Here is a 15573-nt window from a genome sequence, read left to right on the forward strand (position 1 = left end):
GTGGGAGTCTGCATCCTCTTTTTAGGTGTATTGACAATGTGAAGACAAATAAATTACTTATATTCTTGATATCAAATTCTTCAAATGTCAGTCTGATGTCATCAGAGTTGGTACAATGGGAGCTAAAAACTCATCTTCAGTTACCAGACACCTTTTGGGTTTATAGATCACTTGAAATCAGTAATAAATAGTTATATGTCTTGATTTAAATTGTAAATTAAAATGTTGATAAATACTGAGTTTGTGTGGCTGGAACTTTAATTACTATGTAGCCTAATAATAATGTAGTCTATAAATAACATTTTGCTCAATTCAGGACCAGGGGCATATTGGAGTCTTCCAGTAGGAAACTGACAGCTGGCAAGCATAACGCGCCTCACTGACCACAGATGAGCTGTTTAGCTCTCTCATACATGTTCAAATGTGTTTGATTGATCTAAAATACCGTAGTACAAAACGCATGAATGTTTCCTTGAATCAGTCGAATCCAGTCTAGTGTCGCAGCGTGTGAATCCTGGGCGACCTTGTAATACCGCGTCCGCTAAAGATCATTTTGACGTTCCACTACTAAACAGAACAGCTCCTCCGCCGCACCGCTCCTCCGCCGCACCACACTACCGCGTACCACATTGTGTTTTGTAGGACCACCTCCTATGTGTCGTCACATCATGCCTTCAGCGATATATGAAGGGTTCGAACAAGATTGAACTAGATTAGAGAAACAGGAGGCAGCGGAGAGAACCGGACATCACAGCAGCAGAATCATGAAGGCGCTGAGTGTCCTACACCGGGCAGCGAACACCCTGCTCAGCCAGCCCTGTGACCGGGGAACTCTGCTGACACGGTGTGGGATGTGCGGCACCTCGACGTTAAATAGCAAGGTAGTGTTGTTACATTACAGTCTCATCATTATGCAGTACTTGGTTGATACAATGTAGCGTAGTGGGTAAGAGCGTTGTGGCAGTAACCGAAAGGTCGCTGGTTCTAATCCCCGAGCCGACTAGGTGAAAAATCTGTCGATGTGCCCTTAAGCAAGGCACTTAACCCTAATTGCTCCTGTAAGTCGCTCTGGATAAGAGCGTCTGCTAAATGACTAAAATGTAAATGATATAGCGGTGTAATGATACCAGAAAGTTTAGGGGTTTCGAAGTGTTTAGTTCAACTGGCCTCTGAATTTATCTCTGGTCTGTAGGTTACAATAACTAAACGTTTGCAGCAGCCAGTTGACCCAGTTATCTATGCATTAATTGTTTCTAAATAGCTTGAATAGCCAGTCTTTATTATTCTGTTCAGATGCGTTTGACAACCATATGGAAATAACACGTGTAACAGAACATATCAGGTCAGGGAAGTGATTCTGAAACCATTTAGGAGAAGCAGTCAGCCAGTTAGCCAGCCATTCAGCCAGTCAGCAAGTTCACCCTTCAACCAGTCAGCCAGCCAGTCAGCCAGCCAGTCAGTCAGTTAGCCAACCAGCCAGCCAGCCAGTCAGCCAGTTAGCCAGCCAGTTAGCCAGTCAGCCGGTCAGCCAGTTAGCCAGCCATTCAGTCAGTCAGCAAGTTCACCATTCAACCAGTCAGCTAGCCAGCCAGTCAGCCAGTTAGCCAGTCAGCCAGCCAGTCAGTCAGTCAGTTAGCCAGCCAGCCAGCCAGCCAGCCAGCCAGCCAGTTAGCCAGCCAGTTAGCCAGTCAGCCGGTTAGCCAAGCCAGGGGTACAGAGCAGGCCAGGGGTACATTCTCACATGTTCCGTGGTAGCAGGGAAACTCTCCTGGCTGTAAACAGTGCCATGAAAAGGTCTTTGCCCCCTTTCTGATTTTCTCTATTTTTGTATATTTCTGATACTGAATGTTATCAGATCTTTAACCAAAACCTAATATTAGATAAAGGGAACCTGAGTTTACAAATAACAAAAATGTAATACTTATTTTATTTATTTAATTAACAAAGTTATGCCACATCCAATTCCCCTGTGTGAAAAAGTAATTGCCCCGTTACACTCAATAACTGGTTGTGCCACCTTTAGCTGCAGTGACTCCAACCAAACTCTTCCTGTAGTTGTTGATCAGTCTCTCACGTCGCTGTGGAGGGATTCTGGCCCACTCTTCCATGCACAACTGGTTTAATTAAGCAACATTTGTGGGTTTTCAAGCAGGAACTGCTCATTTCAAGTCCTGCCACAACATCTCCATTGGGATTAGATCTGGACTTTGTCTAGGCCATTCCAAACCTTGGGATTAGGTCTGGACTTTGTCTAGGCCATTCCAAACCTTGGGATTAGGTCTGGACTTAGACTAGGCCATTCCAAACCTTGGGATTAGGTCTGGACTTTGTCTAGGCCATTCCAAACCTTGGGATTAGGTCTGGACTTTGTCTAGGCCATTCCAAACCTTGGGATTAGGTCTGGACTTTGTCTAGGCCATTCCAAACCTTGGGATTAGGTCTGGACTTTGTCTAGGCCATTCCAAACCTTGGGATTAGGTCTGGACTTTGTCTAGGCCATTCCAAACCTTGGGATTAGGTCTGGACTTTGTCTAGGCCATTCCAAACCTTGGGATTAGGTCTGGACTTTGTCTAGGCCATTCCAAACCTTGGGATTAGGTCTGGACTTTGTCTAGGCCATTCCAAACCTTGGGATTAGGTCTGGACTTTGTCTAGGCCATTCCAAACCTTGGGATTAGGTCTGGACTTTGTCTAGGCCATTCCAAACCTTGGGATTAGGTCTGGACTTTGTCTAGGCCATTCCAAACCTTGGGATTAGGTCTGGACTTTGTCTAGGCCATTCCAAACCTTGGGATTAGGTCTGGACTTTGTCTAGGCCATTCCAAACCTTGGGATTAGGTCTGGACTTTGTCTAGGCCATTCCAAAACTTCCAATGTGTTGCTTTTTAGCAATTTTCATGTAGACTTTACTGTGTGTTTTGGATCATTGTCTTGCTGCACGACCCAGCTGGGCTTCAGCCCACAGACAGATGGCCTGATATTCTCCTGGAGAATTTTACATTTACATTTTTAGTCATTTAGCAGACGCTCTTATCCAGAGCGATTTACAGTTAGTGAGTGCATACATTTTTCATACTGGCCCCATGTGGGAATCGAACCCACAACCCTGGCGTTGCAAACGCCATGCTCTACCAACTGAGCTACACAGGAATTCTCTGATACAGAGCAGAATTCATAGTCGGCAAAGCATCCCCAAACCATCACATCATCATGCTTGACCGTTGGTATGAGGTTCTTACTGTGGAATGCAGTGTTTGGTTTTCACCAGGCATAATGGGACCCATCTCGTCCAAAGATTTGACTAAAGTTTGCCAAAAAACACCTGGATGATCATCGAGACTGGAAGAATGTTCTATGGACAGATGATTCAACGTTTTGGATAACATGGGGTCCCATTATGTCTGGTGGAAAAATAATAGTTGTCTATCAACAATGACAAGCCACTATTTACTGAGGATGACAGCGGACTGTATTGCCACTCCTATTGGCCATCTCTTCAATTTAAGCCTACTAGAAAGTGTGCCCCCTCAGGCCTGGAGGGAAGCAAAAGTCATTCCGCTACCTAAGAATAGTAAAGCCCCCTTTACTGGCTCAAATAGCCGACCAATCAGCCTGTTACCAACCCTTAGTAAACTATTGGGAAAAATTGTTGTTTGACCAGATACAATGCTATTTTACTGTAAACAAATTGACAACAAACTTTCAGCACGCTTACAGAGAAGGACATTCATCAAGCACAGCGCTTACACAAATGACTGATGATTGGCTGAGAGAAATTGATGATAAAAAGATTGTGGGGGCTGTTTTGTTAGACTTAAGTGCGACTTTTGACATCATTGATCATAGTCTGCTGCTGGAAAAACGTATGTGTTATGGCTTCATACCCCCTGCTATATTGTGGATAAAGAGTTACCTGTCTAACAGAACACAGAGGGTGTTCTTTAATGGAAGCCTCTCCAACATAATCCAGGTAGAATCAGGAATTCCCCAGGGCAGCTGTCTAGGCCCCTTACTCTTTTCAATCTTTACTAACGACATGCCACCGGCTTTGAGTAAAGCCAGTGTGTCTATGTATGCGGATGACTCAACACTATACACGTCAGCTACTACAGCGACTGAAATGACTGCAACACTTAACAAAGAGCTGCAGTGAGTTTGAGTGGGTGGCAAGGAATAAGTTAATCCTAAATATTTCTACAACTAATAGCATTGTATTTGGGACAAATCATTCACTTAACCCTAAACCTCAACTAAATAATGTGGACATTGAGGTGACTAAACTGCTTGGAGTAACCCTGGATTGTAAATGCATAGGCTTAAACACTGGTTTTTTATTTAACTAGGCAAGTCAGTTTAGAACAAATTCTTATTTACAATGACGGCCTACACCGGCCAAACCCGGACGACACTGGGCCAATTGTGCGCTGCCCTTTGGGACTCCCAATCACGGCCGGTTGTGATACAGCCTGGAATTTAACCAGGGGGTCTGTAGTGACGCCTCAAGCACTGAGATGCAGTGCCTTAGACCGCTGCACCACTCAGGAGCCCGAGTGATTTATAAGGCCATATTGGGTAAAATCCCACTTTATCTCTGTTCTTTTTTAATCAGGTCAGTTAATAAATATCAATTACGGTCCCATTCCCAGTCTGTTGTCAATGTGTTTACTGTAAAATAGCATAGCATAGCAATATATAGCTGTATCTGGTCAAACACAATTTTTGCACCGTCTGTTTGCTCTTCATTACACACCATGAACCAACAAATATTCTTTACATCAACAACATAGGAATCACTACAAAACGTATTGTATGACCTCTTATACACTATATTTAGCCCAGCCTTTGGAACTTTGGTTTTCCTAGATATGGCTACGATATTGTGATCACTACATCCGATGGATTTGGATACTGCTTTAAAGCAAATTCCTGCAGCATTAGTAAAGATGTGATCAATACAAGTTGATGATTTCATTCCTGTGCTGTTTGTAACTACCCTGATAGATTGACTGATAACCTGAACCCGGTTGCATGCACTGGTTACAGTTTGAAGCTTTTTCTTGAGTTGGCAGCTTGATGAAAGCCAGTCAATATTTAAATAAACCAGAAAATATACATCTCTGTTGATATCACGTACAGTTGAAGTCCCGTGTAGCTCAGTTGGTAGAGCATGGTGCTTGCAACGCCAGGGTTGTGGGTTCGTTTCCCACGGGGGCCCAGTATGAAAATGTATGCACTCACTAACTGTAAGTCGCTCTGGATAAGAGCGTCTGCTAAAATGTAAGTCGGAAGTTTACATATACTTAGGTTGGAGTCATTAAAACTCTTTTTCCAACCACTCCACAAATTTCTTGCTAACAAACTATAGTTTTGGCAAGTCGGTTAGGACATCTACTTTGTGCATGACTAAGTAATTTTTCTAACAATTGTTTACAGACAAATTATTTCACTTATAATTCTCTGTATCACAATTCCAGTGGTTCAGAAGTTTACCTACACTAAGTTGTCAGTGCCTTTAAACAGCTTGGAACATTTTTAGAAGCTTCTGATAGGCAAATTGACATACTTTGAGTCAATTGGAGGTGTACCTGTGGATGTATTTCAAGGCCTACCTTCAAACTCAGTGCCTCTTTGCTTGACATCATGGGAAAATCAAAAGAAATCAGCCAAGACCTCAGAAAAAATATTGTAGACCTCCACAAGTCTGGTTCATCCTTGGGAGCAATTTCCAAACACCTGAAGGTAGCACGTTCATCTGTACAAACAATAGTATGCAAGTACTAGGTGTAAAATAGTAAATAATGGCTATTTCTCAGAAAGTTTTAAATTGTCAAGAGGAGTGAAACAAGGTTGTCCACTGTCGGCATATCTATTTATTATTGCCATCGAGATGTTAGCTATTAAAATCAGATCCAACAATAATATCAGAGGATTAGAAATCCAGGGCTTAAAAACAAAGGTGTCATTGTATGCTGATGATTCATGTTTTCTTTTAAATCCACAACTAGAATCCCTCCACAGCCTCATAGAGGATCTAGATACATGTTCTAACCTCTCTGGATTACAACCAAATTATGATAAATATACTATATTACGTATTGGATCACAAAAAAATTCAATTTTTACATTACCATGTAGGTTACCAATAAAATGGTCTGATGGTGATGTGTATATACCCGGAATACATATCCCAAATGAAATAAATGATCTCACTCCAAGAAATGTTAATAGAAAGTTAGCAAAAATAGATAAGATCTTGCTACCATGGAAAGGTAAATACCTGTCAATTTGTGGAAAAATCACCCTGATTAACTCTTTAGTATTATCCCAGTTTACCTATTTGCTTATGGTCTTGCCTACGCCTAGCGAACAGTTTTTTAAATTATATGAGAAAAACAGATTCCATTTTATTTGGAACGGCAAGCCAGACAAAATTAAACGGGCCTATTTATATAATGAATATGAATTCAGAGGAGAGAAATTATTAAATATTAAAGCATTAGACCTATCACTAAAAGCTTCAGTCATACAAAAGTTATACTTAAATCCGAACTGGTTCTCTAGCAAATTAGTAAGATTGTCTCACCCAATGTTCAAGAATGGCCTTTTTCCCTTTATTCAGATTACAACCTCTCACTTTCAGTTATTTGAAAAGGAAATAATCTCCCAAATATCACTATTTCTAAAACAAGCCATAGAAAGTTGGTAGCAATTTCAATTTAATCCTCCAGAAACGACAGAACAAATAATGCAACAAATATTGTGGTTAAACTCAAATATACTAATTGATCAAAAAACTTTTTTTGGGACAAAATATTTTTAAAAGGTAAAATCTTCATAAATGATATTATCGGTAGGACTGGTGGAGTTATGTCGCACATGCAGCTAACAAAAACATATGGAAATGTCTGCTCTACCCAAAATTACAACCAAATAATTGCAGCATTACCGCAAAAATGGAAAAGGAAAGTGGAAGGGTGAAAAAGTAAGGAATTTGTCTGTCGGCCCTGCGTTAAAGACCATAATTGGTTAAAGAAAATTGTGATAAATAAAAAAGTTTACCAGTTTCATTTAAGGACCAACGGATTGACAGCCGTCCCATATAGATTGCAAAATAGTTTGGAAGAGATTTTTGACGTACCGATTCCATGGCATAGTGTTTATGAATTGATACGCAAAACGACGCCGGATTCAAAACTTAGAATTTTTCAATTTAAATTATTATATAAAATTCTTGCTACCAATAGAATGTTATTTATATGGGGGATTCAATCTTCCCAGCTCTGCAGTTTTTGCTGCGAAGAGACAGAATCATTAGATCATTTGTTTTGGTACTGTCCATTTGTAGCTTGTTTTTGGACACAGGTCCAGGAATGGCTAAAAGATTGCAATATTTACCTGGAGCTAACCCTGCAGATAGCACTACTAGGTGATCTGAAAAGTCATAGTCAATCGATCAATAATATAGTAATACTTTTAGCAAAAAAAATTATTTTCAATTTACGATCTGTAGAAACAATGAGAATAGAAAGGTTCAGAACTTTTGTAAAACATCACAGTACAGTTGAAAAATATATGGCAAATAGAAATCCAATATGGATGGTGTTAAGAGATAGATGGGAGGTGTTGAATGGAGCTGAAGGATAGGACTAATAACAACAACTAATAACAACAAGATAACTAATGTAAAGCATACTGTGTCCATAATAAGTATATAGGTTATAGGTTGAGTGCTTTTGTGAAAGAGCACAGTTAGAAAAATATGGCATATAGAAGCAAACCAGATGGACATCATGAAAATGATCGGAGGAAGTTCATGAGTAAAAACAAACAAAATAGAATAATTGTAAAATTGACTGTGTCCATAAAATGTATATAGTATGTATGGGCTGGAAGTAGAGGCCTGAGCGTTGTTGTTCGCTAGTTTACTCCAATTGGGGAAGGGGTGGTGGGGTTGGAAAGTAATGAAGGGAAATATAATTTAATAAAGGATATGTGTATGTACATGTGTATGGATGTATGTATACAGTGGGGAGAACAAGTATTTGATACACTGTCGATTTTGCAGGATTTCCTACTTACAAAGCATGTAGAGGTCTGTCATTTTTATCATAGGTACACTTCAACTGTGAGAGACGGAATCTAAAACAAAAATCCAGAAGATCACATTGTATGATTTTTAAGTAATTATTTTTTTTCATTTTATTGCATGACATAAGTATTTGATACATCAGAAAAGCAGAACTTAATATTTGGTACAGAAACCTTTGTTTGCAATTACAGAGATCATACGTTTCCTGTAGGTCTTGACCAGGTTTGCACACACTGCAGCAGGGATTTTGGCCCACTCCTCCATACAGATCTTCTCCAGATCCTTCAGGTTTCGGGGCTGTCGCTGGGCAATACAGACTTTCAGCTCCCTCCAAAGATTTTCTATTGGGTTCAGGTCTGGAGACTGGCTAGGCCACTCCAGGACCTTGAGATGCTTCTTACGGAGCCACTCCTTAGTTGCCCTGGCTGTGTGTTTCGGGTCGTTGTCATGCTGGAAGACCCAGCCACGACCCATCTTCAATGCTCTTACTGAGGGAAGGAGGTTGTTGGCCAAGATCTTGCGATACATGGCCCCATCCATCCTCCCCTCAATACGGTGCAGTCGTCCTGTCCCCTTTGCAGAAAAGCATCCCCAAAGAATGATGTTTCCACCTCCATGCTTCACGGTTGGGATGGTGTTCTTGGGGTTGTACTCATCCTTCTTCTTCCTCCAAACACGGCGAGTGGAGTTTAGACCAAAAAGCTCTATTTTTGTCTCATCAGACCACATGACCTTCTCCCATTGGCAAACTTCAGACGGGCCTGGACATGCGCTGGCTTGAGCAGGGGGACCTTGTGTGCGCTGCAGGATTTTAATCCATGCCGGCGTAGTGTGTTACTAATGGTTCTCTTTGAGACTGTGGTCCCAGCTCTCTTCAGGTCATTGACCAGGTCCTGCCGTGTAGTTCTGGGCTGATCTGATCCCTCACCTTCCTCATGATCATTGATGCCCCACGAGGTGAGATCTTGCATGGAGCCCCAGACTGAGGGTGATTGACCGTCATCTTGAACTTCTTCTATTTTCTAATAATTGCGCCAACAGTTGTTGCCTTCTCACCAAGCTGCTTGCCTATTGTCCTGTAGCCCATCCCAGCCTTGTGCAGGTCTACAATTTTATCCCTGATGTCCTTACACAGCTCTCTGGTCTTGGCCATTGTGGAGAGGTTGGAGTCTGTTTGATTGAGTGTGTGGACAGGTGTCTTTTATACAGGTAACGAGTTCAAACAGGTGCAGTTAATACAGGTAATGAGTGGAGAACAGGAGGGCTTCTTAAAGAAAAACTAACAGGTCTGTGAGAGCCGGAATTCTTACTGGTTGGTAGGTGATTAATACTTATGTCATGTAATAAAATGCAAATCAATTACTTAAAAATCATACAATGTGATTTTCTGGATTTTTGTTTTAGACTCCGTCTTTCACAGTTGAAGTGTACCTATGATAAAAATTACAGACCTTTACATGCTTTGTAAGTAGGAAAACCTGCAAAATCGGCAGTGTATCAAATACTTGTTCTCCCCACTGTATATACATACATATACAGTGGGGAGAACAAGTATTTGATACACTGCCGATTTTGCAGGTTTTCCTACTTACAAAGCATGTAAAGGTCTGTAATTTTTATCATAGGTACACTTCAACTGTGAAAGACGGAGTCTAAAACAAAAATCCAGAAAATCACATTGTATGATTTTTAAGTAATTGATTTGCATTTTATTACATGACATAAGTATTAATCACCTACCAACCAGTAAGAATTCCGGCTCTCACAGACCTGTTAGTTTTTCTTTAAGAAGCCCTCCTGTTCTCCACTCATTACCTGTATTAACTGCACCTGTTTGAACTCGTTACCTGTATAAAAGACACCTGTCCACACACTCAATCAAACAGACTCCAACCTCTCCACAATGGCCAAGACCAGAGAGCTGTGTAAGGACATCAGGGATAAAATTGTAGACCTGCACAAGGCTGGGATGGGCTACAGGACAATAGGCAAGCAGCTTGGTGAGAAGGCAACAACTGTTGGCGCAATTATTAGAAAATAGAAGAAGTTCAAGATGACGGTCAATCACCCTCAGTCTGGGGCTCCATGCAAGATCTCACCTCGTGGGGCATCAATGATCATGAGGAAGGTGAGGGATCAGATCAGCCCAGAACTACACGGCAGAACCTGGTCAATGACCTGAAGAGAGCTGGGACCACAGTCTCAAAGAAAACCATTAGTAACACACCACGCCGTCATGGATTAAAATCCTGCAGCGCACGCAAGGTCCCCCTGCTCAAGCCAGCGCATGTCCAGGCCCGTCTGAAGTTTGCCAATGACTCATCTGGATGATCCAGAGGAGTAATGGGAGAAGGTCATGTGGTCTGATGAGACAAAATAGAGCTTTTTGGTCTAAACTCCACTCGCCGTGTTTGGAGGAAGACGAAGGATGAGTACAACCTCAAGAACACCATCCCAACCGCGAAGCATGGAGGTGGAAACATCATTCTTTGGGGATGCTTTTCTGCAAAGGGGACAGGACAACTGCACCGTATTGAGGGGGAGGATGGATGGGGCCATGTATCGCGAGATCTTGTGACAACCTCCTTCCCTCAGTAAGAGCATTGAAGATGGTCGTGGCTGGTCTTCCAGCATGACAACGACTCGAAAACACACAGCCAGGGCAACTAGGGAGTGGCTCGTAAGAAGCATCTCAGGTCCTGGAGTGGCCTAGCCAGTCTCCAGACCTGAGCCCAATAGGAAATCTTTGGAGGGAGCTGAAAGTCCGTATTGCCCAGCGACAGCCCCGAAAACCTGAAGGATCTGGAGAAGGTCTGTATGGAGGAGTGGGCCAAAAATCCCTGCTGCAGTGTGTGCAAACCTGGTCAAGACCTACAGGAAACGTATGATCTCTGTAATTGCAAACAAAGGTTTCTGTAGCAAATATTAAGTTCTGCTTTTCTGATGTATCAAATACTTATGTCATGCAATAAAATGCAAATTAATTACTTAAAAATCATACAATGTGATTTTCTGGATTTTTGTTTTAGATTCTGCCTCTCACAGTTGAAGTGTACCTATGATAAAAATTACAGACCTCTACATGCTTTGTAAATAGGAAAACCTGCTAAATCGGCAGTGTATCAAATACTTGTTCTCCCCACTGTATGTGTATGTATGTGTATATGTATATACAGTGGGGAAAAAAAGTATTTAGTCAGCCACCAATTGTGCAAGTTCTCCCACTTAAAAAGATGAGAGAGGCCTGTAATTTTCATCATAGGTACACGTCAACTATGACAGACAAAATGAGGAAAAGAAATCCAGAAAATCACATTGTAGGATTTTTAATGAATTTATTTGCAAATTATGGTGGAAAATAAGTATTTGGTCAATAACAAAAGTTTCTCAATACTTTGTTATATACCCTTTGTTGGCAATGACACAGGTCAAACGTTTTCTGTAAGTCTTCACAAGGTTTTCACACACTGTTGCTGGTATTTTGGCCCATTCCTCCATGCAGATCTCCTCTAGAGCAGTGATGTTTTGGGGCTGTCGCTGGGCAACACAGACTTTCAACTCCCTCCAAAGATTTTCTATGGGGTTGAGATCTGGAGACTGGCTAGGCCACTCCAGGACCTTGAAATGCTTCTTACGAAGCCACTCCTTCATTGCCCGGGCAGTGTGTTTGGGATCATTGTCATGCTGAAAGACCCAGCCACGTTTCATCTTCAATGCCCTTGCTGATGGAAGGAGGTTTTCACTCACGATACATGGCCCCATTCATTTTCACTCACGATACATGGCCCCATCTCACGATACATGGCCCCATTCATTCTTTCCTTTACACGGATCAGTCATCCTGGTCCCTTTGCAGAAAAACAGCCCCAAAGCATGATGTTTCCACCCCCATGCTTCACAGTAGGTATGGTGTTCTTTGGATGCAACTCAGCATTCTTTGTCCTCCAAACACGACGAGTTGAGTTTTTACCAAAATGTTCTATTTTTGGTTTCATCTGACCATATGACATTCTCCCAATCCTCTTCTGGATCATCCAAATGCACTCTAGCAAACTTCAGACGGGCCTGGACATGTACTGGCTTAAGCAGGGGGACACGTCTTGCACTGCAGGATTTGAGTCCCTGGCGGGGTAGTGTGTTACTGATGGTAGGCTTTGTTACTTTGGTCCCAGCTCTCTGCAGGTCATTCACTAGGTCCCCCCGTGTGGTTCTGGGATTTTTGCTCACCGTTCTTGTGATCATTTTGACCCCACGGGGTGAGATCTTGCGTGGAGCCCCAGATCGAGGGAGATTATCAGTTGTCTTGTATGTCTTCCATTTCCTAATAATTGCTCCCACAGTTGATTTCTTCAAACCAAGCTGCTTACCTATTGCAGATTCAGGCTTCCCAGCCTGGTGCAGGTCTACAATTTTGTTTCTGGTGTCCTTTGACAGCTCTTTGGTCTTGGCCATAGTGGAGTTTGGAGTGTGACTGTTTGAGGTTGTGGACAGGTGTCTTTTATACTGATAACAAGTTCAAACAGGTGCCATTAATACAGGTAACGAGTGGAGGACAGAGGAGCCTCTTAAAGAAAAAGTTACAGGTCTGTGAGAGCCAGAAATCTTGCTTGTTTGTAGGTGACCAAATACTTATTTTCCACCATAATTTGCAAATAAATTCATAAAAAATCCTACAAACGTTATGCAACAAAATAGGAACAATGCCAAGGGGGATGAATAATTTTGTAAGGCACTGTAAATGTTTTCAATATTTTCAGGAATATGAACCGTATCCATAATTTGGTTATGAAATACATTGTTGAGTCAGTGTGGCTGATGTTGGTCACGGTGGCTGATGTTGGTCACGGTGGCTGATGTTGGTCACGGTGGCTGATGTTGGTCACGGTGGCTGATGTTGGTCACGGTGGAATGACGTTTGTGTCACTGAATCTTAACTGAGAGACAAGTGCTCCCCTTGGGAAGAGGACAGATGTTTGTTCTTAGTGAAACAGAGAGAGAGAAAACATCCTTATCAAAACACTGACCAACAGACACAAAGTCACCGTGGGGTCGTGGCTGATGTGGGAATTGGGATGATGCTGGTTTATAAAGCTGGGATGATGCTGGTTTATAAAGCTGGGATGATGCTGGTTTATAAAGCTGGGATGATGCTGGTTTATATAGCTGGGATGATGCTGGTTTATTAAGCTGGGATGATGCTGGTTTATATAGCTGGGATGATGCTGGTTTATATAGCTGGGATGATGCTGGTTTATTAAGCTGGGATGATGCTGGTTTATATAGCTGGGATGATGCTGGTTTATATAGCTGGGATGATGCTGGTTTATTAAGCTGGGATGATGCTGGTTTATATAGCTGGGATGATGCTGGTTTATATAGCTGGGATGATGCTGGTTTATAAAGCTGGGATGATGCTGGTTTATATAGCTGGGATGATGCTGGTTTATATAGCTGGGATGATGCTGGTTTATATAGCTGGGATGATGCTGGTTTATTAAGCTGGGATGATGCTGGTTTATATAGCTGGGATGATGCTGGTTTATATAGCTGGGATGATGCTGGTTTATAAAGCTGGGATGATGCTGGTTTATATAGCTGGGATGATGCTGGTTTATATAGCTGGGATGATGCTGGTTTATATAGCTGGGATGATGCTGGTTTATATAGCTGGGATGGTGCTGGTTTATAAAGCTGGGATGATGCTGGTTTATAAAGCTGGGATGATGCTGGTTTATATAGCTGGGATGATGCTGGTTTATATAGCTGGGATGATGCTGGTTTATAAAGCTGGGATGATGCTGGTTTATATAGCTGGGATGATGCTGGTTTATATAGCTGGGATGATGCTGGTTTATATAGCTGGGATGATGCTGGTTTATATAGCTGGGATGATGCTGGTTTATATAGCTGGGATGATGCTGGTTTATAAAGCTGGGTTGATGCTGGTTTATAAAGCTGGGATGATGCTGGTTTATATAGCTGGGATGATGCTGGTTTATATAGCTGGGATGATGCTGGTTTATTAAGCTGGGATGATGCTGGTTTATATAGCTGGGATGATGCTGGTTTATATAGCTGGGATGATGCTGGTTTATAAAGCTGGGATGATGCTGGTTTATATAGCTGGGATGCTGCTGGTTTATATAGCTGGGATGATGCTGGTTTATATAGCTGGGATGATGCTGGTTTATATAGCTGGGATGATGCTGGTTTATATAGCTGGGATGATGCTGGTTTATAAAGCTGGGATGATGCTGGTTTATAAAGCTGGGATGATGCTGGTTTATATAGCTGGGATGATGCTGGTTTATATAGCTGGGATGATGCTGGTTTATATAGCTGGGATGATGCTGGTTTATTAAGCTGGGATGATGCTGGTTTATATAGCTGGGATGATGCTGGTTTATTAAGCTGGGATGATGCTGGGTTATATAGCTGGGATGATGCTGGTTTATATAGCTGGGATGATGCTGGTTTATTAAGCTGGGATGATGCTGGTTTATATAGCTGGGATGATGCTGGTTTATATAGCTGGGATGATGCTGGTTTATAAAGCTGGGATGATGCTGGTTTATATAGCTGGGATGATGCTGGTTTATTAAGCTGGGATGATGCTGGTTTATATAGCTGGGATGATGCTGGTTTATATAGCTGGGATGATGCTGGTTTATTAAGCTGGGATGATGCTGGTTTATATAGCTGGGATGATGCTGGTTTATATAGCTGGGATGATGCTGGTTTATAAAGCTGGGATGATGCTGGTTTATATAGCTGGGATGATGCTGGTTTATATAGCTGGGATGATGCTGGTTTATATAGCTGGGATGATGCTGGTTTATATAGCTGGGATGATGCTGGTTTATTAGCTGGGATGATGCTGGTTTATATAGCTGGGATGATGCTGGTTTATATAGCTGGGATGATGCTGGTTTATAAAGCTGGGATGATGCTGGTTTATATAGCTGGGATGATGCTGGTTTATATAGCTGGGATGATGCTGGTTTATAAAGCTGGGATGATGCTGGTTTATATAGCTGGGATGATGCTGGTTTATATAGCTGGGATGATGCTGGTTTATATAGCTGGGATGATGCTGGTTTATATAGCTGGGATGATGCTGGTTTATAAAGCTGGGATGATGCTGGTTTATATAGCTGGGATGATGCTGGTTTATAAAGCTGGGATGATGCTGGTTTATATAGCTGGGATGATGCTGGTTTATAAAGGGAGCTGGGATGATGCTGGTTTATATAGCTGGGATGATGCTGGTTTATATAGCTGGGATGATGCTGGTTTATAAAGCTGGGATGATGCTGGTTTATATAGCTGGGATGATGCTGGTTTATATAGCTGGGATGATGCTGGTTTATATAGCTGGGATGATGCTGGTTTATAAAGCTGGGATGATGCTGGTTTATATAGCTGGGATGATGCTGGTTTATATAGCTGGGATGATGCTGGTTTATATAGCTGGGATGATGCTG

The 15573-nt window shown here is 42.0% G+C and overlaps 1 protein-coding gene across 1 annotated transcript in view; it reads left to right on the plus strand.

Moving 5' to 3' along the window:
* The first annotated feature begins 738 nt into the window (after positions 1 to 738).
* LOC121578501 (haloacid dehalogenase-like hydrolase domain-containing 5) overlaps positions 739 to 15573 on the plus strand; it is a 41926-nt gene continuing 27091 nt past the window's right edge. Inside the window, exon 1 of the mRNA XM_041892864.2 lies at positions 739 to 881. Coding sequence (XP_041748798.2) covers positions 765 to 881 — 117 coding nt within the window. The 5' untranslated portion in view covers positions 739 to 764. The remainder of the gene's footprint in view (positions 882 to 15573) is intronic.

The sequence above is a fragment of the Coregonus clupeaformis genome, unplaced genomic scaffold (genome assembly GCF_020615455.1).
Source record: "Coregonus clupeaformis isolate EN_2021a unplaced genomic scaffold, ASM2061545v1 scaf0264, whole genome shotgun sequence".
Classification (NCBI taxonomy): domain Eukaryota; kingdom Metazoa; phylum Chordata; class Actinopteri; order Salmoniformes; family Salmonidae; genus Coregonus; species Coregonus clupeaformis.